The following is an 18,441-nucleotide window of genomic DNA, read 5'->3' on the forward strand; positions in this document are numbered from 1 at the left end:
GACTAGGGAACCTTGCGGTTTACTCTCTTCAATCGCCGACAAAACTGCCTTCTCGAGCTTGTTAAGCCGACTATCCCATCGATCATCATTTCTCATTATTGCATAATTCGCCATACCTTTCTTGGGTGGGAGAATTTGTGGATCGTCATATGCCCTCTTCGCATGGAGAAGTCTTTCCATCAATCTCTTGGCTTCACTAAGTCGTAGTTTAAAGAAACTTCTTCCACTTGATGAGTTCACCAAGTCCTTGCTCTCTTTAGTCATCCCCTCATAGAAAGTTGAGTAAATCTCTGCTTCTAACAAATGGTGGTGTGGGCACGAGGTCCAACAGACCCATGTATCTGGACTAGTATTGAATTAGGGTCTCATCATACCCTTGCGTAACTCCCTGGATTTCCTTCCTGAGTGCTCTTGTCTTAGCCACTGGAAAGAATTGTTCCAAAAACATCCTCCTAAAGTCAGACTACATTTTGATAGAATTCGGCGATAGTGTCATGAACCAAGTGTTTACTTCCCCCTTAAGAGAGAAAGGGATGGCCTTTCGCCTATAGTCGTCCTCACTTGATCCAGTAGGTCTTTTCTGACTCTATCAGATTTTGCAAAATTCATGCAAAAATTCATATGGGTTGTTATAACTCCTTCCCCATAATTCAGGCAAAACGGCTAGCAGGTAGGGCTTCACGTAGACAGGTTGTGATTATAGCTTGCAGCGGATCTCCCTCCAGGTGAGTATACAGTGAGTATAACTCGGGATCACCTTTCTGTTCATCAACCTTGTTGGTTTGCTATCCCTCAAATGAGGATATCGATCTCAACTAGCCCTTGATGGTTGTTCCCAGATCTTCCTCACTGCTCGCATTCAAAACAACAGGCAAAGCAGGGGCTGATTTAGCATGAGTGGTGACTGGATTTGCCCCTCCTTCCTCTGGCCAGTCAGATTCGACACTTTTCAACTGTGGAACACAGAAAATAAAGAAAAGTTTAGCTACAATATTTACACTTAAACTCTTAACAATAACACGCGATACGCCATCCATCCTTGCTGCGCTCCTATCTTCATCGTTGTTCGGCCCTAGACCAACAGGCGAGCAAAATTTCAGCTCGGAATGAGTGGTGGCGTGTTTTATCACTTCTCTCCTTGACCATTTCGGCATTTCTCATCGTGGAAATATTCTTGGTCTCCAATGCTCGAAGTCGAGCTTCTTCTCGTAAACTGTGGAAAAACAAAGAAGAAAAGGAAACTATGAACAATATATACACCAAAATATCAGCCAACAAATGTATGCAAAAATGCCATCATCCCTGGCAACAGCGCCATTTGAAAGCTGCTCTGTTTTCGTTTCTCGAATTGCACACGATTGAATTGAGAGAAATTAATGCAGACTGGTCAAGAGGATGCCAATTGATTGATCCAGAAGGTACGCCTCAACCTGACCTGCAATTTCTCACAGACGGATCAAGCGGCGAAGGTTTAACTGATCAAGTTCGACTCCTAAAGATCTATCCACATGCTATCGGGTGTGCAATCCTAGAATGAGGAACCTTCAAAGCCTTAACCCACGATACTATTAATTAGTAAAGAGAAGTAAAGATCGAATCCCACAGGGATGAAGTGTTTTAATATTTGTTGTTGACATTTGGGAATGGTTGCTGCCACGCATATGAGTGGGTTAAGTTTTTATCCTACTTGACTGAGCGGACTAAGGAGACTAAACTAAGTTGATCCATTAAGCTAATTATACTAAGACTAGTCGACCACTTGCGGTACCTGACTGATCAACTGGATTAAACTGAGAGACTCATGCTAAAACTTTCCTGAAATAGCCAAATAAGAGATAAAGGTAAAGTGGGGACCAATCCCCTCAACTGACAATCCCTGCAAAAGCACACCATAAAGTAAAAGTTTGATAACTACTTCATCTTCTTCACGTTATCGACGAGAAATAAAGCACAAACAGGATTTCAGACACCATTAGAATAGAGCACCAATTCACAAACACATAAACACGAAGAATAAGCTTAAAATTGTGGATCTAATCTAACGGATCAACTGGAATCACGTAAGAAGTAGAATCAAGCCATAATCATGCAGAACAAAAACAGAGCTATTCAGATCTACGAAATCGAACTCAAGTCCAACACAAATCTACCATCATCAAGTATAAACAAACTCAGATCGACAACATCAGACATCAATAAACTAGATCTAAACATCCTACAATGACCAAATATAAAAAATCATTCACAAGCTGAAATCCTACATCTGTAAACCAAACTTCCACAGAAGTTGATCGAGAATAATTCCAACATAGATGAAAGCAAAATTCAGTAATCTAGCTCAAACACAAACGCTTCCAACAGATTCAGCTCAAACATAAACAGCAAGACAAATAAATGAAAACAAAACAGCGGAAAACTTCATAATCTCAGGCACGAGTTCAACAACTGATTCAATGTCAGCTTCGCAAACACGAAGTTTAAGAACTAGAAAAATACTTCAAAACGGGAGTGTATCAAACAGAAATTAAAGAAATTGTTTCTTCGCCCGCGTAGGATGATGTTACACAACTTAAAACGAAATCAAACCACCACCATAGCCAGAACATTAACCCATTTCCCAAGTGTGTAGAGGTGAATCTAAGGAGAGTAATGTCAGCTCCGAGACTGAGCTCAGGAGAGATGCCTCATTCTTCATTCTTCTCCCTTTATATATAGAGGCTTGAGGCTCTGATCCCTAGGGCAATCTCCCTTTGAAATGTCGGTTGTGCCATTTGTAAAAGCATCTTTGGAATATGCTCCGTCTCCTTTGGTGCTCTTGCTGCTTTTCATCATAATTCTTCTTGATCAACTGGCAGCACGCTGTGAATTGCTCCACTTCTCCTTGATACGTCATCTGCCCGGTCGCTCCATGCAACCTTCTGATCCTGGCAGATTCTTTACACACTTGGCTCAAAATTACACGTTAGTTTCCCGAAAAACACATAATTTTATTCCAGAACAAATGCATGAAACGAGCCTTATCAATGACTCAGACCGCTAGCATGTTTGTGTTCGTGATTACGACACCAATGTGTGCACATTGCATACTTGAGCTCTTCTAAGTCATTTTTACCATGAAAATACAACGAAATGATTAAACAACCAATTTATAAGAACGTAGACAAAAGCATATTAAAACCATGCCCATCGGTAACCCAACCCCAATGAGAGAGTCAAACGCTAAAGACAAAAAAAACACACACACACACACATATATATATATTATATATATATATATATATATATTTATATATATATGTTATAAAATTAATTGTAAAATAGAAAAATTGTGTGAACCCAATCTTGAGGTGTTGGTAGTCTCCCTAGCAAAAGTGAGGGTCAATTAACGCATTCTTTATTTGTTTGCTAGTGTACTACTACTTTTGTCCAATTAAATATGTAGTAATATTTTTCTTTTTAGATTATTTCATTAAAAATAAAACGTATTTTTAAATGGAAACTATTCTATGTCTATTTTTTTATTGATCTTACTTTACCCTTCTTTCATTAACTGATAAAACAACACTACATAAAATTATGTACCGATTTCCAAATGTTCAATGTGACAGATGGAGTATATTTGTATGACTATTAGATGAATTTGCATATATTATTTGATGTCATATGCATTTTCTTGTAAAAGTAATTGAGATTTCACATGCATCACTTCTTCATCACTCTTTATGATAAGTATGACTATCACATACATTTACAGATAGTATTTGGTGTCATATGTATTATTCTGCAAAAGTAATTGAAATGTCACATGCATAACTTCTTTATCACTCTACTGCAAGTATGTTTAGGAAAACTGCCATGTAAATCACAATATTTAGTTGACTTCGGTTTATCCATAGCTTATAAAAGTAGCTCATTTAATCATAATTTTTGCACATTTCTCAATTATCCCATACAAACAAAATTTTATTAAAATTTGTCATTTAAATGATAACTTTTAGTTAACTTGTAGATAAATTTAGCATAGTTCTATATCATGATGGTTGATTTAGATGATTATCCTAATTGGTAGAGATATAATAGCAAAAAGTACAAAAGTCAGCAACAAATTTCATCAAAATCTTAATTGTATGGGACATTGAGAAATGTACAAAAGTTGTGATCTATTACTTTTATACTATATGGATTTACTTTAACTATTTATCATCATCTTCGCAAAACAACGGAAAAAAATAAACGTCTCACTTGTAATGGGATAGAGGAAGTATGATTTAGAAATGACAATTTTCCCATATGTTTATCACATGCATTTACATACTAAAATATTTGGTGTCATATCCATTTTCCTGAAAAAAAAAATTTGAGCATAAGCATCATTTGTTTATGCTCTTCCAATGCAAATATATTTTTCACATAAATTTTTCTACAAAAGTAATTGATGTCACAAATATCACCATTTTATACTCTTTTACTTCACAATATTTCCTTCAATTGACCCAATCTGCCAACCAACAAGCTATTGTCTGCAATCGGAACATGTGCAGCGATTTCTGAACTTGGATCAGACCAGACAACACTCAACCAAATCGAAGGTGACGATAATCCGATCCCATTTTCAAAAGACTGAATTTTCTCATACCATGAAATTATACATCACAAATTATAGATGGCTGAAGAATAAGCAATATTTTTTTAATCTTGCACTTTCCCATTCAATCTCTTAATTAATTTTGTCATTTTGTGTTTTAGCCCATGACTTTAAAATATTGACATAAAAAATAGGACGTATACTATTATATTTTCAATCAAAGTAACCTTAAAAGTAATTGTTTAAAAATTACACATATATGTGAAAAATTGCAAGTACATCATTAGGCAATACGCGTGTTTTTTAGTCATGTCAACTTTAATTACACCTAATTTCGATCGATACCAGCATCCACGTTGGTGCTCTTAGGGAAGAGCAGCCATCATGCCGTCGGCGCGGCGAGTACCATGCTCATCGCTGTGCTCTTGCCGACGGCACGGCCGTGCTCGATAGCAAGAGCACGCCTATGTGGCGCCTCTTGATTGAGCTCGTTTTTATTATGTTAATTTTTTTTAATTCATAAAAAATCAAAAATAGTCCGGAATAAAGAAAAAAATATTTTCGGAGTCCCAAAAAACATAGCCGTTTTTTTAATCATTTTTTTCAAATTTTTTAAGTTTTTTAAAAAAAATTCTCAAAATCATCTATAAATACCCACATTCATCACGTAACTTTTGCATCAAATTATCTCTCATTCATACTTCAATTTTTTTTTATTATGAATTTAATTATGTAACTTTTAATTTTTAGGATTTTAATTATGTAATTTTTAATTTTTTAGTAATTTGTAATAGTATTTCGGATATTTTTAATGCATTTTAATATTGTGGAAATGTTTTTAGTAATTGAAGTATTTAAATTGAATAATAAAATGGTGGGACCCTAGAGCATGCTCTTGCGGAAGAGCTGAGAATTAAAAATGAATAAAGGTGGGTCTGGGCCCACATCCGTTCATAATGATTATTTTTTTTTGGTAAAGTTAAAGATCATATTTATTAAACCATGATTTTTAAAATCATTAAAAAAACAAATTGGTTTTATAATGTTATTAATCATATAGTTTAAGTAAAGAATATAAATATCTGAAGAAAAAAAGTGTACTAATAAGATTATTTTGGCTTTTGGGTTTAGTGGAACAGAGGAAGACACCTCAATTGGTGCAATCTACTGCAACAAGAACATCTCTCTTCATGCATATTCTCACAACACAAACACGCCGTTTCAATCCAGCTCCCCAACCACGGTACTAATTCTTTAATTTCCTTCTTCGCGGGCGGTTTCGTGGAAGTTTTTTCGATTTTTTTTTTCTTGTGTGTTACTTTTGACTCTTGTAAGTATGAGTCATTTGGGGCTAATTTAGTTGGGTGATTTGTGAAATTTTTGCTTATGGGATTAATGTTAGGATTAGGAAATTGACATCGTTTTTGTTTTTCTGAATCATTGTTTACAGATCAGGGATGCTGGGAAAATCCGTGGCTTCTCCTCTGCTGACATTTGATTTAACTGGGCAGTTTTGTAATTACGTAAGCTCTTCATTTAATTTTTCAGTTTTTCCGAATTGCTCACAGTTTTGAGATGAGAATAGTGATAGTGTTAGCTTCTTGATTGGAAAAGTTGAACTATCGAAATTAATACCTACAATCAGAATTTAAGCTGTTGTTTGTTCTGTTTATATCGTGTGAATTCGGCTTAAGTTCGTCAATGGGTGTAGCTAGGGGCACGTTGTTACCGGGTACTTTCTTCGATATGACATCACCGGTCTTGTTCCCCATGATGTTTCCTGATTGAATACCTGTGCTTTCCTCAATAGGAGATCTTGTATTAGAGTAGCTATGAGTTTTAGCAGTGCGTAGCTAAGAAATGTTTAAAAATCTGCAGTTTAAGTGCACTGAAATCTAGAGACAAGAATGCGGTGGAGTTCTGCATTTCTTGAGAAATGATTTGTGTTGACAGTCTGATACCATGAACATTATGTTACAACTGAAATGGAATCCAAGAAAGATTCATCCATATGCAATTATCTAGTCTACTTATCATGTCCCACTTCGTGTTCCAATTGGAAAAGGAATTGCATTTTGGGTAATACTAGATTCATCTGTGATTTTAGAAATGGCCGCGTATCCTTTGGTACACACTATCGATGGGTATGCACATAGTACTTCCTGGGGCAGTACCACATTCGTATAAATTGCGAGTAAAACTACGTAATTTATGTATTTGGGCATGAAATCAGATCCAAGAATGGCTATAGGATTCGGTCTCTTTTTATTGCAAGGGTATGGTGTCAACGGAAATTTTCACTTGCTTGTGCTAATTTGACCACTATCACTAGAGCTCCTGTTTGGCAGTCTAACCATTCTGTTGGGAAAGTTCCATATTTTATCAAATATATGTATAATGTATAATTGTATATCTCAATGTTGCTTGAATGACTCGATAATATCTTCTGCCATTTTCTGACCGGAGCATTTCATTGTTTCTGCTGCGCAGCCTGATGCCGCTGCATTGGCAACTAGCAAACCTTTTGCAAATATAAACCTTACCACTTACACCCCATGGAACGCCCTCCGAGGGGGACGTCATGCAATCTCTTCCATATCTAAGAACTGGGAGTTGCATTCTACTGCTCAAACTGAAGATGTGATTCTCAGTGAAGAAGACAAGAAAACATGGGAATCTTGCAGGCAAGCGCTATCTGCATATGGTTTTGGCACGGAGGAGGAAGACAAGATTCTTGGCAAGGCATTTGGTCATATTCATTCTCCTTATTGGGGTGAAGAGCGAAAGAAGGAAGTTCCCAAGTTCGAGGTTGTTAATGAGATACTAAGTTACCTAAAGGATTTAGGCCTCACTGATGACGATCTTGGAAAAGTTCTCAAGAAATTTCCAGAGGTGCTTGGATGCAACCTGGAAAACGAACTCAAAGAAAACGTGCAGATTCTCGATAATCAATGGGGCATCAAAAGTAAGACATTGAGAAACCTCCTCCTTCGTAATCCGAAAGCTCTAGGTTATAATATTGATTGCAAGGGTGATTGTGTGGCACAATGCACACGTTGCTGGGCTCGATTTTAACTGCCATTATGTTCATTTTGTATAGGCATCCTTGATTTTGTGACATCTTATACATTCCATTCTACCAGTATTAATACATCAAAATTTCCCTTGATCCTCGTATATTTTCGCAGCATTGTATTCTATTCTGTGGTTCTTGTACTTGAAATTTGAAATCAAGAATGTTGAAAACTAATTTATTACCAAATTAATCATCAGAGTGACAGCCTTAATAAAAAATGAGATCTGAAACACGAATACTTCAGAGAAAGAAATCCTTATCACACGTATCATGCATATTCATTTCCATGACAAACATTCAAGGACACTTGGGCTTATTTCCATGTGTTTTAAGCTTGGCATAGCAGGGGCAGAGGGCTTTGTTGCCATACGTCCCTGGAGGGACGCAATGGCATGTCGTGCAGCAGCTCTTGCAAGCGCGATGGCACACTTTCTTTCTTGATGACTTGCTGCATCTTCTTGCGCACGCATAGTTGCAATCTGTCATTCAAGTTTCTGCATAAAGTTAGCATATCATTTACATGTGAAAATAGGATGTTTAGTTACTTATTGCACGGGGCCGATGATGTTTCTTTGTAAGCTCTTGTAGATTTCCCCCTTGACCCTCCACCAAAAAAACCTAGAGATAAGACAACACAATGTAGATGAAGATCATTGGAAATTTGTTGAAAAAACCAGTGGATTATGCGGAAATATTCTCTCAATAATTTGAGTAGTTCAAACCTGAGTTGCCTGAAAGAAGAGAATGAAGATGAGAAACAAATGTAGGAGCTTCATCTTTAGAGTTTCTTGATTATGGTTACTAGCTAGCGACCCTATATATAGAGATTGAGGTGCTTTAATGTTTATCCCTTTTTAGGTCACATGTAAGGATAGGTTGTGAGAAAATCACAGGCAGTGAGTGTTTGTAGGAAAAGATTTAGCAAAATTAATAGGAATCAAGTTGTGTTAAGTTTTGGGAGTATGCATATTACTAATGAGATGGAGTCTTTGGAATGTTTGTGAGAAACAGCTGTTGATTCCTTAGCTTTAAGAAAATGCATGTAGAAAGGCATGGAGATAACAAAGAGTTATGGTCCCCCTTGTTTCTTTTCTTGATCCTTATATTCGGTTCGAAATCGATCAAAATGTGTTTTGTTTTGGTAAAAGTAAGAAATATACACACAATGTGGTGTTCAACTACTGAATTATGACATTGTTCAGTTTGAAGTTAGTCTACTTAGCCTTGTCTGTTAATTGCACAATCCGTTCATTCTTGAAACTCCGTCGAGTTTGCCGGTTCCTAGTGAATTTGAGGTGCTTTCACGCGCTAGGAGCCTACGAAGAAGTAGTTTTTCTTTGAATAAAAATACAGATACCGGCATTTTTACTCTCTCTTATTTTATTTCATTACATTTTTACTATATTCTCTCTCCATTTACATTTTAACTATATTCTCTTTATTTTTACTATATTACCACCACCAATGACCACCCCCGCAGATCCACTTTCTTTTCTTATTAGAAGCATAATAAGGGAGTATGTTTGTAACAGTACTATCTCATTTGGGATTAAAAATAATTCTTAGTTTGTCAACAGAAAATATTTTTATTTGAACCTCGCATGTACATGATGTTCTTTAGCATTTTGTGCAGACTATGGTTAATGTATGTTATATTAACACACGTGTTTATAAAAATGAAATGCAATACAATTGCGACTCCAAAACTCAATCATGTGCAGTATTATGTGTCTCTCTAGTGCTAAGAATTTAGAAAATCCAAACACAATGATAGGAGATCTCTTAGTTACTCACAGGGGCTAATCAAATAATGGCATTTGTTTTAATTTATAGTTAAACTATACTCTTTCCGTCCCACAAAAATATGGACATATGATATGACATGGAAATTAAGATAAAATTAGTAAAATAAGAGAAATGAGAGGAAGGGTAGTTAATGTAATGTTAGAGGATAGTTGGACCCTCATTATATTAATGTTTTAATGGTGGTATAAGTTGTAAATAATTTGATGTATAGGGGTAATAAATTGGGATAACTTTCTATAAATGAAAATGTCCATATTTTTATGTGACAAATAAAAATGAAAAGTGCACATATTTTTATAGGACGGATGAATTACAATAATTAGTCGAGAATAATGACACTGTATCATGGCATGCCTCCCTAATGCCAAAATTTGATTGTATCTCATGATTAACCATCTCAGCTTCACATTTATGACTAATTTAACCCTAGGAAAATCTATTACTATTTATCTCATATTATATCTCACTATTATCTACCTTTATGACTAATTTAATCCTAGGAAAATCTATTACGATTTATCTCATATTATATCTCACTATTATCTTGTCTAACAAACTGAACACCACTTTAGCATACGAGGATGGTGGGGTGCCACTTTTGGTCTGCCATTTCTAAATTCGCCTCATAAAATCGAACACATGCAATGGGACCATTATCATTTTTTCCCACGAATGGATGTGAAATTATGAATGATGAGATGTTCAGAGTTGTGTGAATTTTACTCTCCTAAAAGTGAAAAATAGATAAAAGAGGTCATGCCCTTTAATTCATAAGGAGCTACAAATATATACCCCAAAACAAGAAAGAGAGAAATATCTCTCAACAAAACATAAGCAAATTAAAAACATTCCCCTCAACTAAAACTTACTACTACTATTTTTGTCACTTGTTTTTGGATCAAGAATAGAGAATATTCTGGAATCATGTGTGCCTCCACTCCAGGCTTCAGATTTCACCCAACTGAGGAAGAATTAGTTGGATATTATCTCAAGATTGATCCTGATGTGATTGTAGACATTGATCTCTACAGAATGGAGCCATGTGACATTCAAGGTGCACATTATAACATTATTATTTTGATGGATGTATCATGTATGTAGGTGAATTTGATCAAATATATAGAAATGGTTTATCTTGAGCAGATAGATACAAATTGGGGTATGAAGAGCAAAATAAGTGGTATTTCTTTAGTCACAAGGATAGGAAGTATCCAAGCAGTGCGCAGATGAATAGGGCAACTGTGGCCGGTTTCTGGGAAGAGACAAGGCTGTCCTTTCTAAGGATAAAATCATAGGGATGAGGAAGACATTAATTTTTTACAAATTAAAGGGAGAGCTCCTAACGGGGCCAAGACCGATTGGATCATGCACGAGTACCGACTTCACAATCTTCCTACACAGGTTATAATTTTACCTACTTTACGATAACTCATGCTCATGAGATGCAGGTGTGAGGCCTCATGCGATGAATATGAAAAAATGCAGTAAAAGTTGTTGGAAATATTGCAGCCTTTTACACGGGTAACCCTTGCTATTACAAAAGAACCAAAAAACTGGAAGGTAAATAAAACAAAGTAGAAACAATAAAAGGAACAAGATGCAAACTATTGTCTTCTTCAAGTCGAGTCGAGGTGACCCTCTCTCCGCAAGACGAAATACGCCCCGGCTAGTGCTCACGGATTGGCGTAATGTCCCCAAAGATGAAACGACTTTCCTCCTATCGAGTTGAAGCACCTCAAACTCGTAGGCTCCGGCGAACTTGAATTGAAGGCGAGAACCGAGCAATGCAATGCTCCTAAGATGCGAACTAGAGTGCTTGAGCTATGAGAGAAGAGAGAATGATTGTAGATTGTGTTGTGTGTCTTCCATCTCTCAAAACAAGCCTATTTATAGGCTAGGAGTGGCCACACGAGAGGTCTCGGGTTTAAGGCACCTCATAAACACATGGACGTTGAAAAGCCAAAAGACTTAGGAAAGGAAAGGTTTTGAGACCTTTCTAATTTCCCACATGTTACATGTTTTTCCTACAAAAGTTTATCTTTTTATTTTAGTCAAATTCTTTCTACCCCTTAAGGGATTATAATTATATGCAGTCCTCCAATTAGAATTAAATAAAATAACTGAAATTAAATTCAAAATTAGAAACCAACTTGAAGATAAACTTCTAATGCAATTCTTATTTCTTCATCTTCATCTTCATCTTCATCTTCATCTTCATCGTATGACGCCTCACACCTGCATAATTAATCTTGTTTCACAATTTCGTTTTCTCCTGTATTTATAGATGTTCATTTGTTGTCTTGAGAAATGATTTGGAAGGCGACACTACTTCTTTCCTAAAGCACTATCTATGGATGAAAAAAATGCTAATTGATACTAGTAATATATTTGCATTTTGAAATTTTATATATGTTCATTTTCTTAATATTACTAATTCATATCCACTTCATTCCATTTTCATATTAATTTCCTTTCACCACTGCGTACACATATCATTAACCACAACTTTCACAATAAACACATAAAAAATATGGCCATTTTTTTTAAAAAAAAATTCCAACACAAATAATTGTGTTTCTAATATTCCAACACATTCACTCTTATTAACCTTAATACGTTCCCATTCATATGAAACAGGAAGAAGGATGGGGTGGTTTGTCGAGCATTCAAGAAATAAGGCTTCGAAATTAATAGCTATTGTGGTGCAAGATCAAACAACCACAGCCATACCTCCACACCTCCATCATTTCCTATGATAGAGAATCTTGATCACCACCTTCTATTTCAATCGGACGGCTCGAGTCACATCTTCGAACTTCCGAAGCTCGACAGCCCCTCGATTTCGACGAGTTTCACTACCAACGACAACAGCTTCGAGGAAGCAGAGGATGAGATGAGGAGTGTTTGGAACAACTTGGAGAAGCTGCTTGATTCTCAAGAAACAGAGCCATCATCATTTCCATTTGCGTACTCAAACATGCCCTTAGCCCCACATAAACATAATAATGATGAGCTTGAAGCCCATGCTCATATAGCATCAGCCGTATTCCATGCTTTACGATATTCATTCCACACAGCCTCGGGAAAGTAGGTTGGCTTCTTGTTTTTCTTTCTCATTTTACTTATATAATCACCATATCTGACTTTGCATTTTGTTTTAAATGCAACTAACGCGAGATTTTGATCATAATTCTCGACGTTAGCATGTTTCTGCACAAATAATAAAAGAAAAGGAGTGTTAGAACAACATATCAAATAAGTATAAAAAAGAAAAGAAGTGTGTTCTAATGACAGTCAAGGTAAATTCTAAAGACCATCTCCAGCCAATAAACTCCAATGTGGTGCTCCTTAAGACTTTTTTGAAAGAAGGCGTATGGGAGAACAATCTTATGAAATACGTCAAGACAGATATTTGCTACATCTTTGGAAGGTATCAGCCTGCACATCAATCAATGTATAGTTAGTAACTTTGAAAAAATTATAAAAATTCTGTTAACAAATACATCCACTTACATTCCATCCCTTAAATGTATGATTTTTCTTCCGTATCGATCGGGGAGATCAGGTTGATCAGGTGCTATTGGTGAATGTACTCCAACTGTTTCTTCGTCCCCTTCTTCTTCCCCTTCTTCTACGTCAAAAAGTCTCAAGACATTCTCTAGCTCAGGAGGAAGATCCTCTAGTTCCTCAAGCTGAGTGTCACGGGATGAGGCTCTTCTAAGTCGTCCAGTAAGTCCTCCTCTAGGCATTTCAACTATAAGTTCAAACATAATCCATTTAGCATGTATATAAGCAGACAACATTTATTGCACAATCGATAACCAACACTATTCAAGAGACAATATCAAGAAAGAGAAAACACATACATATGAAAATCACTAAATCAATAACCCCCAAACAACTCCACCATCTTCCTGTTAGCATAACGACTAGGATATTATACAACCAGAACTTATGTGTTTGTCTTGTTCTCAGCCACTAAAGATAGAAAGTCACCTAAATGTTCCAATTCTAGAATCCTAACACTTATTAAAATAAGCATCTACAGAGGTTCTAATTAAAAGATATCCTAACTATCAAGCTGTCAAATGCCAGTTGGTATGCATATGTAATAAGTAGCCTAAGCTTCGAAGTATCAATAAATCAATAGTCATACTTCCATCCCTGTATAAGTTAGACAGATCATATTTTGTCTTATAATGACAATTCTACCATATTTGCAACAATCTTCATAACTCTGCTTTCACTTGTACATGCATACAACATCAATATTAGGTGCAATGGCTTTACATACATCACTAAATGTAACAAAACAAAACAACTTGATACAGAACACAACCTGATAAACTATCAGATACTTGCACAAATTATAAAATAAAAGTCTAAATAAACTATCAGATTATATAAAGAGGTGTTAGGACTACAATGCAAGGTATATAATGAAAACAACTTGATAAAGTATTTTTTTCTCTTTTTAATTATACTGCTATTACTGCCACAATATAGTAAAACAAAGGTTGTGAAACTATTACTGCCACACAATATATACAGTAAAACAAAAGTTTTATTTCCCATATACTATAACAAAGTTTTATTTGATGAATCTATACTTAATAGAAGAGCTTTGAATATACTATAACAATTTCCCATAGGGAAACATCAAACTACCCTTCCACAATGGGGCTTCAGCATTCTCAGAGAGAAATCAAAGTACCTGCAATGTTCCCCTTTTTTAAAAACCTAAATTCCTTGAATCAAAATTTTCATCGCCATTGCAATTTGCATCAAACAGTGCTCTATCCTCCCAAAAATGATAAAAGTGCAGCTATAGCCTATAGTGAAGTGCAGAGGTTACTGATCGATAATCGTGCAGATTGCAGAAGTGCACATGCCACATGATATCAACAAAAAAACCAACTTCTCAGCCACAGTGGATCAAGTTTGTGGGTACACATAGCAAGTCAGTTGCGAAGCATAAATCACACAATCTGGAACTTTTCAAGGAAACCTACAAGTATCCAGGAGTTCTTAATTACATGACTTGATAGATATTAACTGGCAGTAATATTTTCCAACTAAAAGAATATTACTGATTGGTGTATAGCAAATGTAGCAAGCTTACAACTATGCTTTAATCTGTGTTCTGAAATTAACCATAAATTTCCATGTTTTGAACAGAAGACATGAGAAGCACAGACAAAGGCTTCAGAAACTTTGTCCTCAGAAACCAACTGTAGTTCTTGTATAATAGGTTTGATTTAGAAATCACTTCCAGTTATTTCATACACCTTCCATTTTTGTAAGTAAAATGAGGAAAATGAAAAAAAAAAAATATATATATATATATATATATTGATAAAAATTGTTAAATTGTTAAAAGTGTCAAGACATGGGTGGTTAAATTGTTAAAAGAAGTTGATCACTGGTCTAACGTGCTACATGTTACTAAGATAAACAACTGGATTTGCAGCCATAATACTCAACCTACAATTGCCTAAAGCAACAATGCAGCAAAATCAGTAGACTGTCTACACCCACATCTACTTAAAGCAAGCAGGAGTAACCAAAGTTGAGAAATAAAGTGCTTCATTGTGTATAAAGCCCTAAATTATGGAGGCAGTAAATGTATCAGAACTCATAACCTCTTAGTTTACCTCAACAATAACCCTATTATTCTTCACTTGTTACTACAGTTAATTATTAAAACGACAATACAGAGAAAATAAGGCATGTGTAATTTACACCACCAATGGTAAGCAAAGCACACAAACTTCCAAAATAGAGAGCCAAGACGGTTGCACGAACATGTTACTTACATAGCACAAGAAACTAACCTTTCTATTCCTAGCAATCCGAAGTCTCTTAACCGCACCAAACTGCTGAAAGAAAGCTGCAAAAGCCGATTTCAAGGGAAAGAAGATGAAAACTGCAGATCTGGATTTTGCAACCACTCTATATTGCCAGATAGTTATGGCCATAGCATCAAAGTGAGTTCAATTAAGCTGACTTAAAAACACAATGCTCTACAAAGATCAGTTACGTTTAGGTTTAACCATAAAACGATGGAAACTACAGTTCACCCTATAAAAAGTCGCACATATTTTTCACCAGAATTAAACCTTTCAACATGAAAAATTCAACAATCAGCTTCAAATGGAGACTCAACTGAATGCGAGACACATAAACATCAATTAAAATCGGTAGAATATCAAATAGAGCCCTAAATTCATCGATCAAAAACAAATTAAAACTCAAAACTGAGAGAGAGATAGGGGAAAGGAAACTGACTGGAGTTACAAACGGATGCCTGGAGCAGAAGCTTTGTGCAGCCACATTAGTTACTCCGCTTTAGATATGTCTGTTCTCAAGATACAGGGTGCATGATCTATTGGAAAAAAGATGAAAATAGGACCGAATGCAAAGTTTGTGGTCATGCTAGATTTGGTAATGGGAGTCGTCCATTCAAGAAGATGTACTATTTTCCTCTGAGCCCAAGATTATTACGTTTGTATGCATCTGAAGTTACACCTCAATTAATGCATTTTTGACTGAGGAAGCATCTCATTTTTGCACACATTACTTCGAGTCACATGTTCGTTGCCGAGGTAGAGATGTCCCTCGTAATGACGATGGGGGAGGATCTACTCACCCCAAAGATATGCTTCAGATTTTCAATATGATACGAGATGTGTTGGGAAGGGACGGACACGATTCTTGTTAGAAGCTGAGTACAAAGCGGTGCATACTTGCATATTGCTTAATACTCAAGAAGCGAAGGAATTTGAGCAGTAAGTTTGATTTCATTGATAATCGATTATTGAACTAAATATATGTTACTTAGTTATTGATTTTTTTAATAATGCAATATGTTCATCGAGCAATTGCGCGAGCTGTATCCGGGAATAACTTTGCCGCAGATAGAGCAAGAATTAGAAAATCACTATGCTTATGGTTCAATGAATATGTAAGTTTTCTATAATATTTTGTTTTGTATGTTTTTAATTGTAAAAAAATGTACTTTATTCACCATGTTTGGTATACAGGGCCAAAACAACTTGCCTAGCGATAGTCATTTGTACTATCCGTCACAAGGACCGTTGACCGAGGTCACAAGTTATAATGTTTGTATTGTCAATGGATATAAATTCCACACAGACTCTTATGGGAAGAGTAAATCCACCGTCAATAGTGGGGTATGCATCAAAGGGTCGAATTACAATTATGACGAGGATGATTTCTTTGGAAATTTGAAAGAAGTTGTGGAGGTGGAATATAACGCAAGACCGATAAAGAAAGTTGTTTTGTTCAACTGTGTTTGGTTTGATCCGACTCAGCATCCATGCGGTGGTACAATTGTTCATCCGAAATACAAAATTGTAGAAGTGAATATACTGAAGGAGTACCCGAAATATGATCCATTTGTCTTAGCCCAACAAGCATCTCAAAATTTGGGAGGGGCGGAGTGAGTCGTGTGACTGTGGTTCAGACGCTGGGAGTGGGAGAAAGGGTTTGTATTTGTTTTATCAAGTTTGGGCTCATGTAACTTGGGCTCAAAATTAAAATGAGTCTTTGGGCCATTTTTAAATAATTAAATTAAATCAGCTAAGCCCAATCGGTTCTTTACGGTTATAACCGATCGGTTCTCGGTTATAACCGAGAACCGATCGTGACCTTCACACGGGAACCGACACCGAACCAATAACCGATTTTTTCGGTTATCGGTTAACCGAGAACCGATATTTTCGGTTCGGTTATCAGTTAACCGACTAACCGATGACCGAATTCCCAGCCCTACATGCGGTGGTACAATTGTTCATCCGAAGTACAAAATTGTAGAAGTGAATATACTGAAGGAGTACCCGAAATATGATCCATTTGTCTTAGCCCAACAAGCATCTCAAAATTTGGGAGGGGCGGAGTGAGTCGTGTGACTGTGGTTCAGACGCTGGGAGTGGGAGAAAGGGTTTGTATTTGTTTTATCAAGTTTGGGCTCATGTAACTTGGGCTCAAAATTAAAATGAGTCTTTGGGCCATTTTTAAATAATTAAATTAAATCAGCTAAGCCCAATCGGTTCTTTACGGTTATAACCGATCGGTTCTCGGTTATAACCGAGAACCGATCGTGACTTTCACACGGGAACCGACACCGAACCAATAACCGATTTTTTCGGTTATCGGTTAACCGAGAACCGATATTTTCGGTTCGGTTATCAGTTAACCGACTAACCGATGACCGAATTCCCAGCCCTACATGCGGTGGTACAATTGTTCATCCGAAGTACAAAATTGTAGAAGTGAATATACTGAAGGAGTACCCGAAATATGATCCATTTGTCTTAGCCCAACAAGCATCTCAAGTTTGCTTTGTACCTTTTCCGAGCAAGAAAAAAGATAAGGCAATTGACGAGCAGTGTTCAAAGTTCGAGCAAAGAAATTTGATTCCAGTTACACCACTATGAAAGAAGCAGAAGAAGATATAGTTTTCCAAGAAGATGAAGTGGAAGTTCATGAAATTTCTGATGATGTGCGATTCATAGACCCTCCACGTTGTGATTCTAGTGCCACAATGATTCCAATTTTAAGAGTAGAAGAAGAAGAAGAAGAAAGACGACGACGACGGTGATGAATAAAATTTTCCATCCAGGTTGGCCTCATTTTAGTCATTTTCTTTATTAATTTCATTGACTTTAATAATATTAATTGACACAAAATAATTCCGTTGAAAGCATCAGTTACAGTTAAGAGTTGATTTTGGGAGGACTACTTTTATACATATTCTTGTTTACAATTTATTTATGTGGTAGACGATGAGATTGAAAATAGAACTTTTGAACTATTGATTTGGTGATGGAGTAGATTAGTAATAAAACATCAATAAAATAATAATTAACACTAATTAATTTGAAACACAACAAAATACTAATAATTAATACTCCTAATTAGAAACCCAACAAAATACCACCAAAACTCGTCC

The 18,441-nt window shown here is 36.1% G+C and overlaps 3 protein-coding genes and 1 pseudogene across 5 annotated transcripts; 2 read left to right on the forward strand and 2 right to left on the reverse strand.

Moving 5' to 3' along the window:
* The first annotated feature begins 5,702 nt into the window (after nucleotides 1-5,702).
* On the forward strand, nucleotides 5,703-7,762 carry LOC121759478. Its single transcript, XM_042155074.1, has 3 exons — nucleotides 5,703-5,828; nucleotides 6,036-6,108; nucleotides 7,076-7,762. Exons 1-3 carry the CDS (start codon nucleotides 5,776-5,778, stop codon nucleotides 7,658-7,660), a joined length of 711 nt encoding a protein of 236 aa, XP_042011008.1. The 5' UTR covers nucleotides 5,703-5,775; the 3' UTR covers nucleotides 7,661-7,762.
* Nucleotides 7,763-7,822: 60 nt separating this feature from the next.
* LOC121759480 (gibberellin-regulated protein 9-like) lies at nucleotides 7,823-8,559 on the reverse strand. Its single transcript, XM_042155078.1, has 3 exons — nucleotides 8,384-8,559; nucleotides 8,207-8,279; nucleotides 7,823-8,140 (listed from the first exon to the last, which is right to left on the reverse strand). The coding sequence occupies exons 1-3, from the start codon at nucleotides 8,435-8,437 to the stop codon at nucleotides 7,959-7,961; spliced, it is 309 nt and encodes a 102-aa protein (XP_042011012.1). The 5' UTR covers nucleotides 8,438-8,559; the 3' UTR covers nucleotides 7,823-7,958.
* A 1,832-nt stretch (nucleotides 8,560-10,391) lies between these two features.
* On the forward strand, nucleotides 10,392-12,144 carry LOC121759481 (annotated as a pseudogene).
* Nucleotides 11,974-16,229, reverse strand: LOC121759479. Of its 3 annotated transcripts, XM_042155075.1 has the most exons (5): nucleotides 15,756-16,227; nucleotides 15,302-15,357; nucleotides 12,981-13,221; nucleotides 12,782-12,905; nucleotides 11,974-12,677 (listed from the first exon to the last, which is right to left on the reverse strand). In XM_042155075.1, exons 3-5 carry the CDS (start codon nucleotides 13,214-13,216, stop codon nucleotides 12,495-12,497), a joined length of 543 nt encoding a protein of 180 aa, XP_042011009.1. In that variant the 5' UTR covers nucleotides 13,217-13,221; nucleotides 15,302-15,357; nucleotides 15,756-16,227; the 3' UTR covers nucleotides 11,974-12,494. The 3 variants fall into 3 exon arrangements, with proteins under 3 accessions (XP_042011009.1, XP_042011011.1, XP_042011010.1); XM_042155077.1 differs by lacking the exon at nucleotides 15,302-15,357 and having other exon boundaries at nucleotides 15,756-16,229; XM_042155076.1 differs by having other exon boundaries at nucleotides 15,302-16,227.
* Between the last annotated feature and the right edge of the window lie 2,212 nt (nucleotides 16,230-18,441).

This window comes from Salvia splendens, chromosome 12 (assembly GCF_004379255.2).
Source record: "Salvia splendens isolate huo1 chromosome 12, SspV2, whole genome shotgun sequence".
NCBI classification, from domain to species: Eukaryota; Viridiplantae; Streptophyta; class Magnoliopsida; order Lamiales; family Lamiaceae; genus Salvia; species Salvia splendens.